At 24.2% G+C, this 23,239-nt stretch overlaps 7 protein-coding genes across 7 annotated transcripts; 6 read left to right on the plus strand and 1 right to left on the minus strand. All coding sequences in view use genetic code 6, as the record gives it.

The window, feature by feature from the left end:
* Nucleotides 1-118: 118 nt before the first annotated feature.
* TTHERM_00492840 (EF hand protein) lies at nucleotides 119-2,405 on the plus strand (the record flags this gene model as incomplete). The annotated part of the gene is made up of 9 exons (XM_001023176.2): nucleotides 119-240; nucleotides 396-576; nucleotides 650-739; nucleotides 844-1,085; nucleotides 1,137-1,446; nucleotides 1,497-1,784; nucleotides 1,855-1,977; nucleotides 2,039-2,125; nucleotides 2,175-2,405. 9 exons carry the CDS (start codon nucleotides 119-121, stop codon nucleotides 2,403-2,405), a joined length of 1,674 nt encoding a protein of 557 aa, XP_001023176.2.
* A 1,132-nt stretch (nucleotides 2,406-3,537) lies between these two features.
* TTHERM_00492850 (isoleucyl-tRNA synthetase protein) lies at nucleotides 3,538-8,153 on the plus strand. The gene is made up of 9 exons (XM_001023177.3): nucleotides 3,538-3,712; nucleotides 3,810-3,991; nucleotides 4,217-4,351; nucleotides 4,653-4,741; nucleotides 4,934-5,819; nucleotides 5,885-6,466; nucleotides 6,526-6,744; nucleotides 6,798-7,244; nucleotides 7,301-8,153. Exons 1-9 carry the CDS (start codon nucleotides 3,625-3,627, stop codon nucleotides 7,976-7,978), a joined length of 3,306 nt encoding a protein of 1,101 aa, XP_001023177.2. The 5' UTR covers nucleotides 3,538-3,624; the 3' UTR covers nucleotides 7,979-8,153.
* Nucleotides 8,154-9,202: 1,049 nt separating this feature from the next.
* On the minus strand, nucleotides 9,203-11,848 carry TTHERM_00492860 (hypothetical protein; the record flags this gene model as incomplete). The annotated part of the gene is made up of 8 exons (XM_001023178.3): nucleotides 9,203-9,266; nucleotides 9,337-10,053; nucleotides 10,113-10,432; nucleotides 10,546-10,791; nucleotides 10,848-10,916; nucleotides 11,274-11,351; nucleotides 11,419-11,497; nucleotides 11,601-11,848. The coding sequence occupies 8 exons, from the start codon at nucleotides 11,846-11,848 to the stop codon at nucleotides 9,203-9,205; spliced, it is 1,821 nt and encodes a 606-aa protein (XP_001023178.3).
* An 806-nt stretch (nucleotides 11,849-12,654) lies between these two features.
* On the plus strand, nucleotides 12,655-13,026 carry TTHERM_00492870 (transmembrane protein, putative; the record flags this gene model as incomplete). Its single annotated transcript, XM_001023179.2, has 1 exon — nucleotides 12,655-13,026. The coding sequence occupies one exon, from the start codon at nucleotides 12,655-12,657 to the stop codon at nucleotides 13,024-13,026; it is 372 nt and encodes a 123-aa protein (XP_001023179.2).
* Nucleotides 13,027-14,146: 1,120 nt separating this feature from the next.
* On the plus strand, nucleotides 14,147-19,219 carry TTHERM_00492900 (transmembrane protein, putative; the record flags this gene model as incomplete). The annotated part of the gene is made up of 17 exons (XM_001023182.2): nucleotides 14,147-14,529; nucleotides 14,769-15,809; nucleotides 15,862-15,954; nucleotides 16,043-16,129; nucleotides 16,207-16,470; nucleotides 16,517-16,603; nucleotides 16,656-16,736; nucleotides 16,799-16,894; nucleotides 16,953-17,045; nucleotides 17,108-17,281; nucleotides 17,346-17,528; nucleotides 17,586-17,741; nucleotides 17,793-17,882; nucleotides 17,951-18,460; nucleotides 18,517-18,903; nucleotides 18,950-19,042; nucleotides 19,117-19,219. 17 exons carry the CDS (start codon nucleotides 14,147-14,149, stop codon nucleotides 19,217-19,219), a joined length of 3,921 nt encoding a protein of 1,306 aa, XP_001023182.2.
* Nucleotides 19,220-19,609: 390 nt separating this feature from the next.
* Nucleotides 19,610-20,155, plus strand: TTHERM_00492910 (hypothetical protein; the record flags this gene model as incomplete). The annotated part of the gene is made up of 1 exon (XM_001023183.1): nucleotides 19,610-20,155. The coding sequence occupies one exon, from the start codon at nucleotides 19,610-19,612 to the stop codon at nucleotides 20,153-20,155; it is 546 nt and encodes a 181-aa protein (XP_001023183.1).
* A 432-nt stretch (nucleotides 20,156-20,587) lies between these two features.
* On the plus strand, nucleotides 20,588-22,952 carry TTHERM_00492920 (ankyrin domain protein; the record flags this gene model as incomplete). The annotated part of the gene is made up of 7 exons (XM_001023184.3): nucleotides 20,588-21,564; nucleotides 21,644-22,082; nucleotides 22,133-22,276; nucleotides 22,329-22,484; nucleotides 22,539-22,649; nucleotides 22,701-22,761; nucleotides 22,870-22,952. 7 exons carry the CDS (start codon nucleotides 20,588-20,590, stop codon nucleotides 22,950-22,952), a joined length of 1,971 nt encoding a protein of 656 aa, XP_001023184.2.
* Between the last annotated feature and the right edge of the window lie 287 nt (nucleotides 22,953-23,239).

Genomic DNA, 23,239 nt, shown 5'->3' on the forward strand with positions numbered 1-23,239 from the left:
AGCACTATTGATTAAAAATTAATTATAATTTTACTTTATTTATAAATCAATATTTATTTGCTTCATATATAGATATTAATCATAAATTAAGAGATAAACTAATATAATAGCTTTACTAATGAGCAGCAAGCCATCCATAGAAATAGAAGGAGTTCATTTAATTAATGAGTTTGTTCATACTTGGACATAAAAATATCTCTTTCAAACAACATATTAGGAACATAACAAGCATGGATATGTGTATTTCTTTAAAATATTTTTACATCACAATTAAAATTATTTAAGCAAATCAAAATAAGTTGCTCAAAGATGTAATTATACAGCGCTGTCATTAACATTTATAGCTATAATTGATAATAATTCAATTGAATAATACATTTTATATAATTAATTAGGTTTATGACAGAATTTAGCTTGCCACAAGTTAATAAACCCATTCCAACTGCTACTGTTAAAGTCTATTTTTATCTTAATGAGGATGAAAGCTCACCTAAAGGCATTAAAATAACTTTCAGATTTGAAAATGATTCATTAATACATACTCCTGATCGTACAATCCGTATAAGTCAAATGGAAGTAATAAAATTAATCTAGCTAAATAAAATTATGGAGTCTGAAAATAAATATAAAATTAAATAAAAACTAATAGAAATGGCTTGAAAAAATATTAGATAAAAAGGCAAGGACTAGCAAGATTCTCTTTTTAGGAACAGAATTTGAATCTACAAGAATAAAGCATGTAATTAAATTAAGATAAAAATAGTTTTATATTTTATTCTGGGCCTATTAATTTTAGGTGGACTAGGTTTAATAGATTTTAAATATATTGTTTTAACTATACAGGAAAAGCTTGATAAAATATTTGAAGAATGGAATTACAAAGAAGAAGTAGTAGAGTAAAAAAAATTATCAAAAGATTTGTTAGAGTAGCCAGATGAGTTAGATACTAATGAAGAATTTGTAAATGAAGATGAATAAATTGAAGTACTTAAAAGATCCCTCTTTTAAGTTTTTAGAAGTGTAGATAGAGATGATTTAGGAGTAGTTTCATTTAATGAGTGTATTGAGGTCTTTAAGCTCATGGGGTATTAAAATTGTATTATTGTTATGAACCTAAGTATTTTTAAAAAAAATAGATTGGAGCTTGAAAAAGATTAGTGGGATGAATTAATGACAATGGCTGATTCCAATAAAAATGGAATTATTGAATATAGAGAATTCATTCCTTTAGGTGCTGAAATTATTCACGGAATATTTATGAAAAATTAGGCTAGCAAATATTTAAGAGAAAGAGAAGAAGAGTACCTTTTGCAATCAATTTTAATTTTATAGAATGATGAAATGCATACAATAGTGCACGAATTAATTAAAAAATGCAAGGAATTAGATGAAGAAGATGAACTCCATTGGATTAGTTTAGAAAATTTAGAAAAGCTATTCAGTGACGTAAATTATAAAAGGCATTTCTACATTATTGACTGTTTAATTTTCAATAGTTTGGCGAAAAATTCTTTAATCCATCTGAAAAAATTGAGTTGCTGAAATAAATAGCTCGTGATTACCCTGATAATGAAATTCCCTATGAAAAGTTGTATGACATCCTTCTAAACTTTAGAATTTAAATACTTAAAAATGGTTTGATGGAAAGCTAATTGAATAAGTTAGAAATATTTATCAGATAGCTATGCATACCTTATGATAAGGAAAATAAAGGACTCATCCATCTTGACGATCTAATGAATGAACTAAAAAAAACAACAGAAATTATTTTAACTAAAACACAAGTAAATACAAAAAAATATTTATTTTTATTATAGCTATTGAATGCAAATCTTATTTTTCAAACTTATAAAGACCTATATCATCAAGAGCTTCATTAATAAGGACGAAAATAACATGATTTCATATCTCACAGAATCTAGAATTTTAGCTTCTATTATCAAGAAATTCTTTACTCCTAATTTAATTAAAAAGAAAGTAAAATAAATCACATACATTATTTCAGGACTAAAAATAATTTTAACTTAATAAATGTCAGGCCCGTTTTATAGAAGAAGGATTTATTAGAGCAGACTAATTAATGGAAGGATGGAGTTAGGCAGAGCTAAGATAAGAATAAGAAAAGGTAAATTATTTCATAGAATACAGACGCTTTAATAAATTAATCAAAAAAGTTATACGACCAATTCACAAAAGAAAACTAAGGAAAACTTGATCTTAAAGGTCTTAAAAGGATGATGAGAAAGTGTAATTTCAAGTGTAGTGAAGAAGAAATTCAGCAATATATTGAATAATTTGGTAATACAGAAGGATATGTAGAAAAAGAAGTATTTGTAAAAAGTTTCTACGATATACTAAAACACTTAAGATGTCATCAAGCTATAGAAAGATTATCGGTCATTTGATAGCTTAAATTTCTAATTGTGTTTTGAATAATTTTTGTTTTCATATTATGTGGATTTAGAAAATAAATCATAATATCAAAGCTTAAATTAAATTAAACTCTTATCATATGATGAACTATGTAAAGCAGTCTATTTTAAATTTATATTTGAAAATTAATATAAATTTTAGTATAATCAGTCATTATAATAAAAGAATTTGATATTTTATATTTTTATGATTAAGTTTCCAATAGATAATAACAATTAAATTTATTTATTTATTTACAATTGTTCATTAAAATTATAGTTAATAAATCTATTTCTTATTTATTTTTCAAAAGAATTATTTCTAAATATTTTTGATTAATTCTGACCTATTTAAAATGCATAATCAAAGTAAATAAAATAAATTTAAAGTATTATCCCAGCTATTTTTTAGATTATTTATAAAGCTAAAATTAAGTAGGAATTACTTTCTTTTATTAAAGGAGATTTTTAAAACATTTTAATAAAATTTGAATCTCTATATAAATAGATAATTATATATTTTTTGATGAAAATTTTTGATAATAACAATTTTTAATTCTTAAATCAGATAAGCAATCACTAGCGATGATGTAAGATAATAATTTTGCGAAATTTACTTGTTAATAGTACGTTTTCAATTCAAATTGTTATAATTAACCATTAACTAAAAAACCACTCAAATATTTTATTTAGCTTATTAGACACACTAAATAATAGAATTAATAAGATTTTTATATTTTCTTTTATAAAACTGTTTTTAGTTCGATTACTCTACCCTTGTAACCAAAAGATAAATGATAAGGTTATTTTATCCTTTTTTTGGATTTTCCTTTATTTTCTTAAAATTTTTATGATTACTTCTAGGATTAAACTCAAAAATGCTACTGTCTCAGCTTATGCACATTTAGAGATGTTTTTTTAAATAAATTAATGTTGAATGCAAGAGATAAATTCAGAAACAGCCAAAAAAATAAAAAAGAGAGTAATGAGAAATTAATGTAAAACAAAAGGAAAATGAATATAAACCTTATTATTTTGTAAATGCTGAGTGGGAGATTTTTTACTATTAATTATTAATGATTTTTGGTTTTTTAGTATTGCAAAAGGATATTTTTTATTATTTAATTAAATAAATTATCTATTTCGAAAAAGAAGAATATTTGAAAAGATAGCCCAGAAAAGGAGAAACTAACAATATCTTATAATTAAATTTATGATTCTTTTCAAAAAATTATTAATATAAAAAAAAGTAAATTATCTAAGCAGATTATTAATGGCTTCAAAGACCACCTTCAAAGATCGTAATAATTACTTCTACTAATAAATATGCCTTTTTCTATGAAAAACAAAATCTATAAATGTCCTAGAAATTAATATTTTCTTTTAATACTCATATAGTTTAGGAAATTCCTGATTTCCCTAAGGAAGAAGAGAACATCCTCAAGTTTTGGGATGAAATTAATGCTTTTAAGCAACAATTAGAAAAAACTAAGGATTGCCCTCCTTTCACTTTCTACGATGGCCCACCATTCGCTACCGGTTTACCTCACTATGGTAACCTTCTTGCTGGTACAATCAAGGTATTTTATAAAAATTTTTATTTATTTCAGAAAATTCTATTTAGTTTTTTGCTCTTGCCATGTTTATTTTTCTGAAATAAAATCCTGTGTACGAAAAAAAAAAAACAAATTGACTAAAATAATTATTTTATTGGAGTCAACACATTTTTTTTTTCATTTTTTAAACTTAAACTGTTTCTGAATTACTTAAATAAATAATATTAATATATTTTTAAATGCTTATAGGATGTCGTTTGCAGATACGCTTCTCAAAATGGCAAATATGTTGAAAGAAGATTCGGTTGGGATTGTCACGGTCTTCCAGTTGAATATGAAATCGATAAGAAGCTCGGTATCACCAATAGACAAGAAGTCTTAAAGGTAATATTTAAGATAAAAATTAGCATTTTTAGTTAATTCGAACCCTAATTTGGCATTAGATATATTTCGAATACCATATTTTGCAAAGATGAAAATATTCAATTAAATTAAGCTTTTGAAAGTTTAATTAATAAATAGATACAGAATAATAAATAAAGTATAAATCTTAGAAAAAATTGGCGCAACTTCAATTAAAAAAAAAATTTTCATTCTTTTTTTTAAACAAAATATAATTTTCTTACTCTAATAAATCTTAAATAGAAATACATTTAATCTAAAAAATTATTTATTTTTATATTAGATGGGTGTCGACAAGTACAATGCTGAATGCCGTAGCATCGTCATGAGATACGCTTAAGAATGGAGATCAATCGTGAACAGATTTGGTCGGTAATGAAACTTCCTATTTAAATATCTTCTTTAATTAAAATAAATTATTAATTCTAATTCAATAAATAAGAAAGGAAAATAACTAACGAATTAGCTTTTTAAATAAGCAAAGAAAAATTAAAATTTTAAAAACATAATTAATTATAGAAAATATAAATTTAATTCAATATTTATTAATTAATTATATTATAGTTGGGTTGACTTTGACAATGATTACAAAACTCTTGATTTGAAGTTTATGGAATCCGTTTGGTGGGTTTTCAAGCAAATGTTCGATAAGGGATTAGTTTATAGAGGTTGCAAGGTTATGCCCTACTCCAATGGTTGTGCAACTGTCTTATCTAACTTCGAAACTCAACAAAACTACAAGGAAGTTGATGATCCTTCTCTCTTCATCGCTTTTAAGACTGCCGAAGATCCTAAGACCAAGTTCATTGCTTGGACAACCACTCCTTGGACACTTCCTTCTAACTTGGCTTTGGTTATCAACAAGGACTTCGATTACGTTAAGGTTTTAGATGCTAAGACCTAAGAACACTACATTCTTGCAGAATGCCGTCTCCCTGAATTATACAAAAAGGATAAGGATGGATACAAGATCTTAGAAAAATTCAAAGGTTCTGAACTCGTAGGCAGAGAATATGAACCTCTTTTCCCCTATTTCCTCTCTAGAAAGCAAGATGGCTGCTTCAGAATTCTCGCTGGTGACTTCGTTACTGCTGATGCTGGTACTGGTATCGTCCACTGCGCCCCTGGTTTTGGTGATGACGATTACAAAGTCTCAGTTGCAAATAACATCATCAAGCCCGATGATCCACCCGTACCTGTTGATGAAAACGGTCATTTCACTAATGTCGTTTCTGATTTTGCTGGTGTTTACATCAAGGAAGCTGATAAGTTAATTAGAAAGAACTTGAAGGAAAGAGGTTTGTTGCTCGTTGATTCTTCATTCAAGCACAACTATCCCTTCTGCTGGAGATCTGATACCCCCTTGATTTACAAGGCTGTTCACTGCTGGTTCATTAAGGTTACTGCCCTTAAGGATGACCTTTTAGCTAACAACAAGAAGGCTTATTGGGTAATTATTTAGATTGACATTTAAAAATATTATTTTACTTAAATTATTCCAAATATATTAATTAGGTTCCTAAATTTGCTTAAGAAGGACGTTTCAACAACTGGTTGTAGAATGTCTCTGATTGGTGTTTCTCTAGATCTAGATTCTGGGGTAACCCTATCCCTATTTGGGTTTCTGAAGATTTTGAAGAAGTTGTTTGCATTGGATCAGTTGAAGAACTCAAGAAATTAACTGGTGCAACTGAAATCACTGATTTACACAAAGATTTTATTGATCACCTTACCATCCCATCCTAAAAGGGTAAGGGGGTCTTAAGACGTATTGATGAAGTCTTTGATTGCTGGTTCGAATCTGGTTCTATGCCTTATGGTCAATAACACTATCCCTTCTCTATGAACGAAGAAGAGTTCTCTAAGAGATTCCCTGCTGATTTCATCGGTGAAGGTATTGATCAAACTAGAGGTTGGTTCTATACTCTTAACGTTATTTCTACTGCCTTAAGAAATTCCAACCCCTACAAAAACCTTATTGTTAACGGTATCGTTCTTGCTGCTGACGGAAAGAAGATGTCTAAGTCAAAGAAGAACTACGATGATCCCTTGCTCATTGCCTCCAAGTACTCCGTTGATGCTATCCGTTTATATATGGTATTTATTTTCTTCTTTTAATAAAACCAAATTAATCATTTTAATTCCTTATCCTAAAGATCAACTCTCCTTTAGTCAGAGCTGAAGAAATGAGTTTCAAGTCCGAAGGTGTTTTTGCTGTTAAGAAAGATATCTTCTTACCCTGGTACAATGCTTACAAATTCTTAATCTAAAGTATCACTAGATGGGAACTCGCTACTGGAAAAGACTACATGTTCAACGAACAACTCTCTGTTGATACTACTAAATTAACTAATCCTACTGATAGATGGATTATTGTAAGAATATTAAAATAGCTATTTTTTAATTTTAAAACAACTTTTACAAATAGATCTCCTGCCAAAACTTGATCAACTATGTCAGAATTGAAATGGAAAAGTATCACTTGTACAATGTCGTTCCTCGTTTAATCCACTTCTTAGAAAACTTAACCAACTGGTATATTAGATTAAACAGAAACAGACTAAAAGGTGATTACGGTCTTGAAGAATAAGAAACTTCCCTCAACGTCTTATTCAACGTTATCTTAAACTCCACTATTTTAATGTCACCTTTAGTTCCTTTCATCACTGAAAGTTTCTATCAAAACTTAAGAAAGGTCATTCCTAAGGGTTCTTCTTACTTAGAAGAATCTATCCACTTCTTGAGAATCCCTACTCCTAAGCAAGAACTTCTCGATGAAAAGATCGAAAGAAACTTTGAAAGAATGTAAAACATCATCAACTTTGCTCGTACTTTAAGAGAAAAGAGAAAGGTCTCTCTTAAGCAACCTATCATGGTAATATTCAACAATTTATTATTATTATTAATGGTAATTAATTTTTAAAATCAAAGTCTTTGACTGTCATCAATTAAGACTAAGAATTCCACGATTCCTTAAAGGATTACATTCAATATATTGAAGATGAAATCAACACTCCTTCTATCCTCCACGAAATTAACACTGCTAATTATGTTGACTTAAAGGCCATTCCTAATCACAAACTCCTTGGACAAAAACTTGGTAAGGAATACAATAAGGATCTTAAGGCTGCTGCCGGTAACTTGTCTGCCAAGGATATTGAAACCTTGAAGACTACTGGATCTATTGATTTAGTTGGCAAGAAATTACTTTTGGAAGACTTCACCATTACTCAAAATTACAAGAAAGAATACTCTAGTGGTGACTTAGAACTTGGTGGTGAAGGTGAAGTTATTTTACTTTTGAACCTCGCTCAAGATGAAAAGTTAAAGAGCAAAGGTCTTGTTAGAGAATTTACCAGCAACGTTTAAAAGACCAAGAAGAAAACCGGCTTAAAGGTTGACGATAACATCGTTATTTATTATGATGTTACCAAAGCACCCAAGTTAAATGCTGCTATTTAATCCGATTTAGAAGCTGTCCAAAAGGTCTTAAAGAAACCCCTCGTTCCTTTATCTGAAAAGAATGCTGCTCTTAAGATTGTTGAAAACTCTTTACTTACTTTCTAGGTTGATGAAGAATCCGTTACTATCGAAATCGCTTATGCTTGAAAGATATTCTATTTAATAAACAATACTATGATTTTTTTTTTATTTAATATGATTACTAAACATTTAATTTATAATTAAAAACTATCTTTCTTTCTACCTATTTTTCTGTCTGTTTGTTAGTCTACATTTCTATTTTGTAGATTTACTTCAATTTTTTAAATTTTAAATAAATAACATTTACAAATTTTTCATGATTAATTATTTATTTTAAATAAAAAATTATTAATTTAAATTATGTAAGTTTAAATTTTAACAAATTGATATTGAATGAAATTTAAATTATTAAATGTATTTTTATTATAAAAAACAAAACCAAAATAAATATTGCTTGCTAAAACTATATTTGCTAATTTATTTTTCTTTTTATAAATATCAATTTGTCATTTACTTAGTTTCTTAATTATTTATCTATAGCTAAGAGAAAGTCATAAAACCAAATATTTTAGTTTTAGTTAGCATAGGATATATTAATAATTAAAAAATACTAAGCTATATATAGATAAACTTACTACTTTGAAATAATTTCAATATTAACTTTGCAACCAATTATTTATGTATAAAATCATATTAAAATGACTTATTAACTAATAAGCAAATTTTGTTTTAATAGAGTTCTTATATTGATAGAATTAAGCAGAAAACTGATTATATTATATTATATTATATTATATTATATTATATTATCGGTTAATTGCATACAATTTTGATTTACAAGTAATTTGATACAGAGTATTATTATTATATAAAGTAATAAATAAAATATTATATTAAATATATAAATGATTTTTTTGGTTAGTAAAGTGTTGAAATTTCTTATTTTCTAGGGCTTGCTTGGAAAATTTCTCTTTATACTAAATTGCCTGTTTGTTGTTGGTTAGTTAGTTAGTTAATTTATTTGAATGTTTGGTTATTTATTTATATATATATTTATTAAGTGGTTATTTGATAGTGAAATTTTATTTAGTAGACTACTTATTCATTAATATCCTTGATTTTTTATTGTTTTTTAATTTTTCTTCATAAATTTATGTTTTTAGCATGTGATTTTTAATTTATGAGAACAACAATAATTTTCTTCATAAATATCATCTCCTAATCTATGTGATTATTGGTTTACTTAGAATAAACAATAATATTTATTATCAGTGATAATTAATTAATTAATTTAAATTTATACTACAAATGTTTTTTATGAATATCATATTTAAAAAATATGCTTTGAAATCAATTATTTTGTTTTGTTTTGACTCCTGTAAACTGTAATGCAAATATATCCTTGAATTGTTACCTGTATTATCATATTTTAATAATTTATTTTTATTGATATTTAAAAGTGAATAAATATATTTTTTTCTTACCAAATGGATTTTATTTCAGTTGTGCCTATCCCAAATATTTTAAATTTTTTATTTATGCTTATTTCTTCTTCACAACTCATTTACATGCCTCTTTAATAATTATATTCTTAAAAACTTCTTTTTTTATTTTTGGATATTGGCTGATAGTTATGTTCTTTCTATTTTGTATCTGGTAATTTCGATTCTTATTATGATATTTAGCCTTCTGCTTCTTTGGCTTAAAAAGATTAAATTTCATCAAAACTAAACTTATAACCCCCATTACAACTTTTTGAGTGAGATTAATTTTTTCTAGAGCAACTTGAAGAAGATGCTCTTGATATTTATAAAAGCTATGAGTCTTTTTGATGTTAGTTATTTCTTTATACAAATTTTTAAGCAGAGCTGCTTTAACCTTTAGTTTCAATATTTTTAGCACTTCTGTTCGAATCCATATCTGAACTAACTTAGTTTTCATAGCCAAGTTTAAGAATACTTTCTTAATTTGAACAAAAGTTTAAATTATTTTCTTTCATGTCTTCTTGTTTTTGTTGTAATTCTAATGCAATTTATTTTTATTTTAAGTGATTATATAGCAGATGTTCCTTGAAGAAACTTTTGTTAACTTAAAATCCTTTTTTCTATTATTCTTCTTTTTATTGCTTATTTGTTTATTTTATCTATTTGCAATTATCTTTAGCCATCGATCCATCTTCAAATTTTTCACTTTACATATTTCTTTTTTATAAATAAATAAATATACTTACAATCGCTTTAAATAGAAATTATAAAATTACTTTTCTTCAAATTTAAGTGTTTTACATATATTCTTTATGCTTTGGTATGTGAACTATTATTGTCTAAGCTATTAACTTTCATCAATAAATTGCTCATCTGGCTAGGTAGATAAATTGTATTTTCTAAATGCAGAATTTACTGGGTTTTAAAATTTAGCATAGGAAAGACTGCCTGCCATTCGTTTATTAGTGTTAAATGATTGATCATTAAAAATCTTTTTATTGCTTTAATCTGTATTGCATTTCTATAGCTTATTGTTTGATTAGATTAAATTGACTTATTGTAAATTCCAAATATTTTAGTTGTTTTCTCCAATATTCTAAGAATTTTCATATTTTATTAAAAATGTTAAAATATTAATATAGTAACATTAAATAAAATGATTACAGATTTAACAGTAATCAGAATTTTCTCTTGAAATTAATCTTATACCTTTTCCTAATCTTCAAATAAATTTTTTTAGGGCTCATTAAAAAGTTTTGCATTCTTGATCTAGTTGCTCTACTCAGAATCAACTAAAGTTTTGAGGTTTTCAAAATCTTCCATTTGATTGTTCTTAGCATTTGAAGAATGATCTAAATCTTGCTTTTACTTTTTCCATTCTAATTCTAAATCACAAATAATTTTGGCATACTGATTTTGTCTATATTTGCTTTTGTGTTATACAGATTGGATATGCTATTTTAATTAAAAGTGTGTCTAACTAAATTACTTAAATTTTAAGTTAATTTTACCTCCAAATAAGAATTTTCATATTTAACCATACAGACACTACAAAATTATTCTTTAGGTGCATGATCTCCCTGTAAATATCAAAGAATTATTTTCAAAATCTCATAAAATGCTAAACCAAATTTCAAGCTAAAATAATTTTATTAAATTGAAGCAAATTTTGCCTAAAAATTTAAAATATAATTATATAAATATGCTTTTAAATAGCTGAGCTACTAAACTTATTTATAAACTCTTTTTTAAATGCATTTAGCACTTGCATTAAACTTGAACTTTATGCTCAGAGCAATTTAATTCTTTTGAAAATCGAACTTAAAAAAATTCAAATTATTGTTTTCCATTTCAATTGAATTTATCTCCAAAGGGTTTTGCTTTTGTAAATTAGAAAAATTGAAAGAAAAGAATTTAGAGATCCATAATTCACTTACAAATGAAGGCTTAATTTATATTCTTCTCTTTTCTTCGTAGTTTTGTAACAACTCTTCTTCATGCTCCATATAGGCTTTCTATTTAATCATAAAATTAAAATATAATGAATGTGTTTTCTGCTATAGCTTCATATTTTAGTATTACTATTTCACACTCATTTACAAAGAGAGGCATATGAGGTTTTTCATCAATTATTATCACAGGAAAAGTGTTAAGCTTTTCTCTAAAATAATTATAAAATTTAAAAATAAATGGCATAAATTTCTAAAGACTTTTGATAGACAAATGTTATTTTTATTATATATATTTAGTTATTTTTTCTTTACGTTGATCCATCATATATCTTTTATTTTTAGGGACACATTTTAATAGTAACTTCTAATGGTAGTAGCCCATTTATTTCCTCAGACAATTATCTAAATGTGAAGGTGTGTTTACAAATTTGATCAAAATTTTTACAACTTTTAGATCTCTTTAAATCTCTTCTCTTAGATTTGGAAGAGTTCAAACTTCTTTACCTCCTTCTAGAAGAGGATGACTGCAATTCCATCTGATAATCTCCATCTTATTGCATTATTGTTGTTTTATATTGCTTCTAATTATCGTCTTCTTTAAACTCTCAGTATTTATATAATTAAATGATTTTTTAGATCAAAAAAGAGTTATTTAGATTAGTTTACTATATATTTTCATGAAATTTTCTTATTGATTTTTAATTTCTTTTTGCTTATACTCTACTTGAAATTTTAGCGCATAAATCAAACATTATTACAAATTTTATCAGATCATTGTTTGAATTTTTTTTTTTCAGATATAACTATTATTTTAACAAACATATTTTAAATAGGCATGATACCATTTGAACAACAAAAAAAAAAATCAATATCATTAAATATAGAAGATTGATCATTTAAATATGTTTAATAATGATAAAAAGAAGATATATAAATATTCAACTAATATCTTTGTTAATATAAATAACTATATAAAAATTACTATATTTAGGTATTTATCTAAAAGTAAATAATAATCAATTTAACAATTTTTAAAATATTTTTTTCTTTGAAAAGAAATTAAAATTAATGCTCAAATTAAAAAATTAAAAAGAATTAAAAATGTTTTCTAAAAAAATATGATTCAAAGATAACAGCTAATAAATATAATTTATTTTATTTTATTAAAATCAGGTAGGTAAATATTGTTAGCTAATCTCTTTCAATGGTCTGAATTATTTTTTTTTTTGTGATTTTTATTATATGATTTATTAATAATAAGTAAATTTTTATCAATAAAAGAGTATATTTTATAATCAAAGATCATTTTGGATATTAAAAAAATAGCTGAATTTTCTAATTTAAAAGGCAACTAACAGTTTTTGTTATGAAAAATATTGTAATTATAATAGCTTTAATTTTAGTAGTATGTTAAGGTAGATCTCTTACTGCTTATACCTATTGCAAAGCAACACAATGTTCTAATTAGGAAGAATAATGCGCAATTGATACAACTGGTTGCATGGTTCCTTTTAAAGCTTATTTAAACTGTTTGAAATAAAATACTGTTTGCTCAGGATTAAAAAGTAGTGATCCTTTTGGAGAATGCTGGACAAAATGCAACTAAAATTCACCTAATTAACTCTTCAAAAACCTGCAAACATGTTATGTAAGTTGCGGCGCTGCAGAGCACTCAGCAATAATTTCTACCTCATTTGCATTACTATTTACATTATTACTAGTCATTATTAATATTTGAAAGTTTTAATATGAAATTACTTTTGATCAATTAAAATATTTTTTGTAATGTTATGCTTCATATGCTTATGTGGTGTTTTGAGAATTTAAAACAGCGAATTCTATTTATCTTTTTAGATTAATCTGATGAATAAACATAATCATAATTTGCAAAATTGGCAAAAATAAAGGTTTATGAACAAATTATTTTCCTTACACATAAATTAAAAAATCAATTTATATTATTTTTTTAAATTTCGGAGATGAGTTAAATATTTTATAATAAAATATTTGAGTAATAATTTAGATAATTTTATTAGTTTTAATGAAACATAAACAAAGTAAGATAAATTTTGAAAAACAAAAACAAATAGAATTTAATTAATATATCCAGTAAAGAAATTAACATATTTTAAGACAAATAAATGAAAATTTTATATTTTTAAATTACAATATGAATTATCAATCAATCACATTTTTAAAATGATAATATTAATTTATTTTTAAATTAAATACTGCTTTCTAATTCTAGTCTTTAACATGAAAAATCTTTTGCTTTAATAATTTTATAGAACTTAAAATTCTTCTTTTTAAATATAAATACTAAATATAACCAACCCATAAGCATTTTTTCAAAAAAAAGTACTACACTAACTACTTAACTATTTATTTTTCTCAAATCAAAAAGCAAACAAAATTTAGTTTTTTTCTTTATTATGCTATTTTAATACTTATCAATTAAAGATTTTATCACAACTATTTTTATTGATAATTGTGGTTGATGGTGTTTGTCAAATTAATCCTAATTAATAAAAGTATCATACTCAAGTATGTTACAGTACATATGTGTAAAAATACTTAATATCCTTTGAAATATAATAATTCTATAAAGAGTAGATGAACATTTATATGTTTATTAGTTAATTTTAAATTTTTAAGTAAGAAAAAAAAGAGATTATACCCAAATATACATACTTTAATAATAAAATAATCAGTATTAATCGTTTATAGTTATTTAATAGAAAATACAAATAAGATTATTGATTTAAGCATAAATATCTGAAAATAAACTAGAAATTTAAACTAAAAAGCTCAGCTGTTTGTTGAATAATTCGAAGTAAGAGTTTCAGTCTAATCTAGAAATGAATTTTTATTCTAACGATATCCGCAAGGTCTATACTCACAAAAGAATTTTCATAAGATTAGGACTTAGTTTTACATAAACAACACTAGATTATATTTATGCAATACTTTCTAGTTTTTAAATAGAAGCTATTAGAGGAATATTAATTATGTTCATGATATTTTATCCATTTTTGAATTTCATTGCTTGGGTTGGTATTTTAGGATTTTTAGACTTGAAATATCACAATCTGGAATACTAAAGCTACAAAGATTTCTTTGGAAGAAATAAAAAAAGAAACATATAGATGGCATTTGTTTTTGCATTATGTCAAATATTCAACCTACTCCCTTTTTATATATACATGTAGATTTACAAAAACCACCACGCTATATTCACAGAGTAAATACATAATTTGACAATTTAACTTAAAGTTAAATTTACCTAATTAATTTAACATTAAACACATTTTTTAAGAAGTTAATAATAAACTATTTGCCGAAAAATTTTGTTTTGGATTTATAAATATAACAATTTATTTAGTTATGTAAACGAAATATCAAATATTCAAAATAATATTTTTAATATTTAACTTAAATAGAATATAAGAAAGTTATTTTATATTTAAATATTTAAATTAGATAATTAGTAAATTTGTTAGAACTTGATAAGTAGTAAAAGAGATATATGATGAATGATGAAGAAAAAAGTTTTGCAACGTTTAGAACAAATGAACTTTAAAATAAACAAGATACTAACAATCAAAACGGTATTAAATCATCCACTTAACATAAATAAGATAAAATTAATTAATCTGCAATTATTAAAAGAGATGTACAAAGCAAATAAACTATAAATTTTAATTCAATGGCTAATAAGGCTATTAAACTAAATAAAATGATTTAAGGTAGGCAAAGTATTTTAAATGCTCATAGTCAAGTTAATAATGCATAAGATACTCCTTTACCAAGTGAAATGACAAAAGAAAATTTGAGGCAATTTTTTTCTGTGAACAGTTAAGTTTAAGGGAATAATACAAATTAAGATGAAGTAAATAGTTTTAATTAACTATTCAGAGGAAAAAGACCAGGTAGTGTCTAGCCACCTTAATACAATATTAACTTTAGAAAGAATTTAAAAACCTAAATTGCAATCGAAGCTAATTGTAAGTTTAGCATTATTGCTATTGTTGAAGAATCTAATTTCTAAATGCTTTTTGAAGTTGGAGAGATTATGGAGATGGCTTTCAAATCTTTTCCCATATTTGCTATACAGCTTTGCAACAATATTTTACAAAATAATTGGGTTCTTTATTGGTTCACAATCCTTTATTTTATAATTTTGCTTGTTCGTCTGTTTGTTGTTGGATTTATATTCATAAAGTTTCTACTTTTAAATGACCGTATGATTAAATTTTTAGAAAATGTGAGATACTTTAACGAAGAAATGGGTGAGGATGAAATATAAGTGAACAAAAACTATCCTATGCCCTCTTTTATAGAAATAAATCAGCTCAGCACACTAAAAAGAATGATTGATATTTCATAAAGTGCTGCTTAGTAGGTAAAAGAGATGTCTATTTACATAAACGGAGAAGTGAAGTAGACAGAATTATTGTATAAGGGTATGAATTCTACTATTACAAAGTTCTTCTAACTATAAAAAGTGTTAGTTAATTTAGAGTATAATTATTCACTCAAAGAAAGGATAGATATAAAATATATTTTTTTTTAGAAATAACAAACTAGGTAGCAAAAAAGCATCTGAAATTATCTCATTCTTAATTTAAAGCTTGTCAAAATGCAAAGAAATCACATTATTTTTTGAGTAAAATTCTAAAATGTTTTTTAATTGTGAAAATAAAAAAGTTTGGACTAAGTGTTTAAATATAAAATATTTTATATTTGAAATAAAGTGGAAACGATTTAAATGAAGAAGATTTGAACACTATTAAAACAAAATTTGATAATAATTTGACTTACCAAAAATTTTACTTTTAATCGTAAGATTTTTAATATTTTATAAAATCTAGTGAAATGGATTTACTTAATTATAAATAACGTTTTTAAAAAATTTAAGTGAATAGATGGTCATTTTGTATGATAATACTAACTCAGAAGTTAACTTTTTGGCAGAACTTTAAATGTTTTATCGAAGATTTTATTATGAATTTGATGATATATTAAATATGGATAAAAGTTTAAGGATTTAATCTAAAACTATTTTACCTGCACCTCCTTTAGAATCTAAAGATTCTCCTTTACCTTAATAAGCAGCCCCATATTTGGATTCTAAAATTCCTTTAAGCGATAATAAAATTAAATAACTCTACATAATAGTCCCGTAAATTTCTTACCTCATAATCATTAATAATTTTTTTTTTTTAAAGTAATCACATAGTAAATGCAGAGGAATAGAAAATGCTTGTAAAAATATTTTCAGACATACATATTGGATATTTAGAAGTCTTACTCAAGTATTTCAGATTCAAAAATGTGTGAAAAATAAATATTTTTTATTATTAAAAGCTTTGAAGATCATGGAGTGTACTTAAAATTGTAAGAAGAAATGCCTAACTATAAGTTTTAAATGGGATTTATTATTACCAAGTAACAAATTTTACTTCTTAATAATTATATTAATGATATTTAATATATATATGAATGATTAGACGATTCAGTTTTTTTAAAAATGGAAAATACTTAAAGTATCAAGACCAAAAGTAAAGTTAGTTTGAATTGTAGCTCTTATTAGAAGGAAACAAAAAGTAGATTTTTATTTTTTTTTTCAATAATATTTGAATGTATTATTTCACAAAATAATAGTTACTCTCAACCTTTATCTATATAAGGATCTAAAGGGTTAAGCAAAATGCTTTCAAACCATACAAGGCATGCTGACTATGATATCACTATCCCGTAAAAAAATATATTTTAATCATAAATAAATCTATAACATTAATATTTGATTAACATTTTAGAGATAGCATAATTACGAATCATGGACTCCTTTTAATTGCAGAATCTATCTCGAACTAGTGCTAAACTTTAAAACTTGATTTTAGTAATAATATGTTGGGAGATTTAGGATGTTTGGCTTTGGCGAATAAGCTTTCAAAGCTAACAAAACTGAATTCGTTCAGCTTAACCTTGAAGTACAAAATAATTTTATAAAAATTCAACTAAAATTACATTTTGAATCAATAATTAAATTAATAGATAAAATAAATTTTTGACAGGCAGAAGTTTAGAGGCCATTTGTGAGAGTCTATCAAAGCTGACAAAGTTAAAAACGTTGTATTTCGATTTGTAGAATATGGAAATGAGCAACAAGACTGCAAATAAATTATTTAATACACTTCAAGCCTTTACTAATATTGAATATTTAACACTAATTTTAAAGTAAAGTTTTTCAAGAATTTATTTTTTAAATTAATTTTACTAATCTTTTTAAAAAAGAGAAAATGTATTAGATCCAGTTTAATAATTGGTTGTTGATATGAATAAAGCATTTGGTACTAGTGAAAAATAATTAGTAAACGAGAAAGGAAGCTATAATTTAGCTAAATGCTTGGATAACTTAGTTAATTTAAAATTCTTGCACCTAGATTTATGGTAAATAATAAAATTATTTTTAGATAAAAATTAAAAATATGTTTGAATTAGCAATAATAACATTGATCAATCAGGTGCTTCCTTTATTAATAAATCCTTGGGTAATCTAGTCAACTTAAATTAGTTGTATTTAAACCTTTCGTAAATAAATTTTTTATTTAACATAAAATATATTTTGTTTGAAATCACTTTTAAATATAAATTAAAAGGGAAAACTACTTAAAAAAAGCTGGTATTTAATAGCTTTCTATGAGTATCAAGAAATTGTAAAATCTACAATAATTAGATATATACTTGAATTAGGTGAAAAAGCAAAATACTAACATCAGGAGAAATCGTAAATATGCTATAGGTGAGTAGAGAATGTAACTTGAATCTCTAATGAGAGAAGAAGAAAAACCTTTGAAAGTAATCTTTAGAAAGATAGGATAAATGAACAAAAAGTAAACTGAGTTAAAAAAGTATGTAGATCAATTAGAAATAGCAGAAGAGCTTACCTTAAAAAAATTTGTTTCTCTAAAAATAAATAAAGAAGGATAGGTAGAGGATTATGAAAAAATAACAAAATAACAAATATTTAAATATCTTTCAGAAATTATGGAGCAAAATATACGTGCACCATAAACTACCAATAGAAAACTGGCATCTTTTGAAGATTTATTTGCTAAGATATAGAATTTGGATAAAAATAAGATGACACATTTAAAACTGAATTTAAAGTAAATTTTTTAAAATTAAAATCATAAAATAATTTCACTAATTTTTATGATAAAAGGTCAAATGGTATTATTAATTTAGATATGAAGATGCTACAAGCAATGATAGAGAGTCTAGAGTGCCTTAAATTTATTTCATTAAATCTTTCTATGAATGTTATCACTGATTAGGGAATTAAGTTTTTATTTGAAAATATTAGCAGCAACTCTTCATTGAAAGATGTTGAATTGGATTTATCATCTAACATTATTAAATATGAAGGAGCTGAATATATAGGTAAAATGATTATAGAATTAGGAAACAAGCATAAAAAGAAAAATGAAAATCAGCTAAAATTAGATAAAGAAAAGGATAAGGATCAATTAAACTAATCTGATAATATAGATAGTGTCGAAGAAGACTAAAATATTATTCCTAAATTAGAAAGATTTTATCTCAATATTAGGTAAATAAGCTTATTTAAGATATTATTAGCTTAAATTATTTTACAGAAATAATAGTATTGAGTATATGGGAGGTTTAGGCTTGGTTGAGATGGCTTATGCTCTCATAGAAGAAGATATAGATATTGTATTATTGATGGGGTAATTAATTAAATTAATTAAAATAATTTTTACATTTCTTTCTTGACAATAAATTGATTTTTAAAATAAAATAGAAATAATGACATAATTAACTTAGAAAACTAAGAATAAAAAAATAGATATGGTTACTTCTAATAATTAAAATTAAAGTTAGGAGCTAACTTTGAATACGAGTGAGTGGTGAAATGAAATAAATAAAATAAAAACAAAAATTATTCTAAAATAATCTTTTATATTAGTTAATAAGTGAATATTTATTTCAATTTATTGTTCTTCACATACTAATACTTATTTTTCATTACTATATTTGTTAAATATTCTAATAAATATTTGGCAAACTGCTAGAAAGCAGAATCAATAATCATAATCAAAGATAATTAATTAATTATTAAATAATATTTTTTGTAAAAGGATAAATCAATATAAAATTTTTTAGGCAAGATACTTTTCAAAAAAAAATAGAAAAGCAAGTTAAAAGCAACAAAAATAAAAATCTTCTGCACAAAAAGTAGACTAAATAGAAAAAAAGACGAATTTTAGGATAAAAAATATTTTTTTTAAATAGATATGAATAATATGTTTTAGACAACTGAACTTGTTATGGAATCAAATGACTTTAGTTCAGATTTAAATATTGCAATATCTTTAACAAATCATAAGCTTGATGAAAAGCTATTTCCTAGATTTGTTGTAATTACCTCTTTACTTCTAAAGTCTTTCAAGTCATTTTAGGTAACAAAGAATAAAAGAATGCTCGATTTATTTATATAACTCTTAGAAGGATGCCAAAATTAGCCATTTGACGAAAAGAGCAGATCATTATTTTAAAGATTTAAAGAATAGTTAAAAAACTTAAGAGAAGAATAAATAAATTATAGATATATCACAGAAAAGCTTTAAAGCGAATTATTTACATTTACTTTGACACTAGTAGCTAATATTATTTACCATAATCATGAAGCCTAATAAAATTTTTTATATGGGCCAACACTGATTTCTTGCTTTAAAGAATTTAACTTAGATATCTACTTTAATCCAAGTGAAGTCTAACCAAATTATACTCCCATAGTAATTCAATAATTAGATTATAATAAATATGGAATAATGTTTTGATTTTAATATATAACAATTGAGTATAACTTTTATTAGCACTTATTTGTATGTTAATATATCTTTTTTTAAGGAATATTATTATTTTTATCATCTATTTGCTCGAATATTTTAAAAAAATAATCTACAAAGTTAAAAAGTAATCTAAAATAATATATTTATTTGCAAATAATTAATTTATTTTATCATGTAAAATAAAATATTTTTTATTTATTAAAATTTTGTAAATTAAATTTTAAGAATAACCATCAAATAGAATAATTTATTATTAATTAATTATTACATTGCATTAAAATATTAATTTCGACATATATTTAATTAATTGATTAAAAAATTTTTGTGTTATAACTTCACTTGCATAAAAATTAGAACTAAACTAAACCAAACCTTGGAAATTATTTTAGAATTATTGCGCTATTATAAACATTAAAAACAATGAAAAGAAATAAGTTTTAAATGTAATTAGATAGAGAAAAGATGATAGTTATAGATGAGCTACTTTCCCAAAAAAAAAAAGGTGCAATTAATAATTCTATCAAAAATTCTACATTTGTAAATTCTAATGGATAGACAAATAAATCATCTCAGTAAAAAGATCAACCAAATTTGAATAAAAGTGCTCATGGATTCAATAAATCTGATGGAAATATTTATATAAAGAATTTTGGTGACCATGTATCGTCTTTAAAACATACAAACTAGAGTAATAATTAAGAAATTTCGTTTGCAGATAAAGTAACCTAAAAGAGTAAAAAACTTGAAAGACTGGAATAAAAATATGAGAGAGATGAATACTTTTTAAACTAAACTATTAAAAATAAAAAAAGGGAATTAGAAAAAGTTTATAGAGTATAATCTTAATAGCAATTAATGAATTATTTTAAGCTATCTGATGCTAAATAAGAAAATATTCCTCATCTAATGAGTAATGCTTTAGATAATAATTCAGATACATCTATTAGATAAAAAATACGTGAGTTTTTGGGTACTAATTTTAAAACTGATTTTTTTGATAATTTAGATGATTTTGTAGGATGTGTTAAAGTTTTATATGGAAATTCTAAAATTATATCAGCTAAAATCGATAGAATTTTTAAAGGAAAGCAAGCAGAAGATTTTGAAGATATTGAAAAGTTGTAAATGAAGTTTGTTGAAGAACTTCGAAGCAGGCCCATTAAGTTAAGGGAATAGGAAAGGATATAAAGGATGAAGTAGTAGGGAACTTTTGATACAAATAAATCACCTTCTTTAAATAATTTTATTGATAAGAATTTCTCAAAAAATCAACCTAAAGGTACCCTGCCTTCTTTAGCTAATTTTGATCCTCTGCTATTACCATAAAATTAAAAATATAACAATTAAAATACCATAAAATTAGAAGCACCATAGCTTTCTTATTTATAAAATTACAGGTATGTTAAAATATTAAATATTATATAAACGATATGACCATTTGGAACAGGGTGAATTAATTAATTTTTTTTAAATAAGGTTTGAACTTGGAGATCAAGACACCTTTTCCAAAAACTTTTAAAGAAAGAATCAAATAGGAGCATTATATCGAAATGCCCAAAGCTAATTTGTACAGGTTTAAATTGATATGAATTAAAAAGAAGAAAAGCTTTAGGATTAATGTGAAGATTTTAAGAAGGTTAATCAACAATTACTTGAATTTAGATAAGCATTTAGAGAAAATTTATAGACTTTGAATATAATTAAAAAAGTAAAAGTTGGAAAACAAGATTAATAAAATGGAGAATAAAAATAGGTTAAATTCTAAGAGGATCTAACAGGCTCTGGTGATTCTTTAATTGAGCTAAAAAATTTAATTATTAAACAAGACAATAGTTATTTATTAAAGCAGCTTTTTAGATAAACAATATGGACTATAATTTTGAAGCTAAAAAGACTTAAGCTAGATTATGATGAAGTATTTATTTGCTGTTAATATAATATTTAAACTTAAATTCTATTAAAAAGATATTTATAAATAATGTATTTCCTAACTCTCCATTTGAAAGAGAAGGCTCAAGGGATTTCTTTAAAGCAGTGAAAACAAATGATTTGGAAAAAGTGTAAAAAATGCTAAAAATCTGTAAATATCATGTTTATGATTTTGATTCAGTAAATAATTTTTATTAATGAGAAATTTTATTTGAAATTTTTCTTTTGAAAGACAAGATAAACTCCTCTGCATTGGGCAGCAAGAAGAAATTTTTTTGACGTGATGGCTTTAATATGTGAACATGGGGCGGATTTAGAAGCATAAGATATGGGAGGGAGAACTCCTTTATTTCACTGTGTAATAGGAGGAGATATGAATTCTTGTAGAGTAAAAATTAAATTTTTTATAATAAAATATTTGATTCATAAAATTATATTGAAGATGCTTCTTGCTAGAGGAGCCAATCCTTATGTAAAGTCTTTAGCTAAACATAAACCCTCACACTTTACTGAAAATGAAGTTATTAAGGCTCTATTAAGAAAAGCAGAATAAGTAATTTTTTATACTTACTAAAGAAAAAATAAAATGTTTAATTTTAAAAAGCTTCATACAATGATGAGCTTGTTACCACTTAAAAAAAGAAAAGATTTTTGGATCAGAAATGGTAAAATAAATACATAATCAATCAATTATTCATTCAATTATCTAACTAACAATTTATTATTTATAATAAAAAATATTTTTAATTTACACACACATTTGTTAAAAAAAGTTTCTGTTTTTTCACATCATAGTTCAAACTAGCTAAACGATAAAATTCTCAATCTTAAATAAACTGATCTTCAAATTGAATGAAATCTTATAATTTTAAAAAAACCTCGTTTAAATAAAATTTTGTTTTGTATATTCTATAATTAATATAACTATTATATGTTAAGTATTTTAATAAATACTTATCTTATTAATATAAATCTACCAATCAAACAACACAATAAAATTGATTGATTGATCATTTATTCAGCAAAAATATTTATTTTATTTATAGAATAATTAAATACACTGACTTTTTAGATATATATGCTATATTATTAAAGAAAAAGCAGACTATTTATGTGTAGAGTTTTAAATCTTTATGGAATTGT

This window comes from Tetrahymena thermophila, assembly GCF_000189635.1.
Source record: "Tetrahymena thermophila SB210 genomic scaffold scf_8254446, whole genome shotgun sequence".
NCBI classification, from domain to species: domain Eukaryota; phylum Ciliophora; class Oligohymenophorea; order Hymenostomatida; family Tetrahymenidae; genus Tetrahymena; species Tetrahymena thermophila.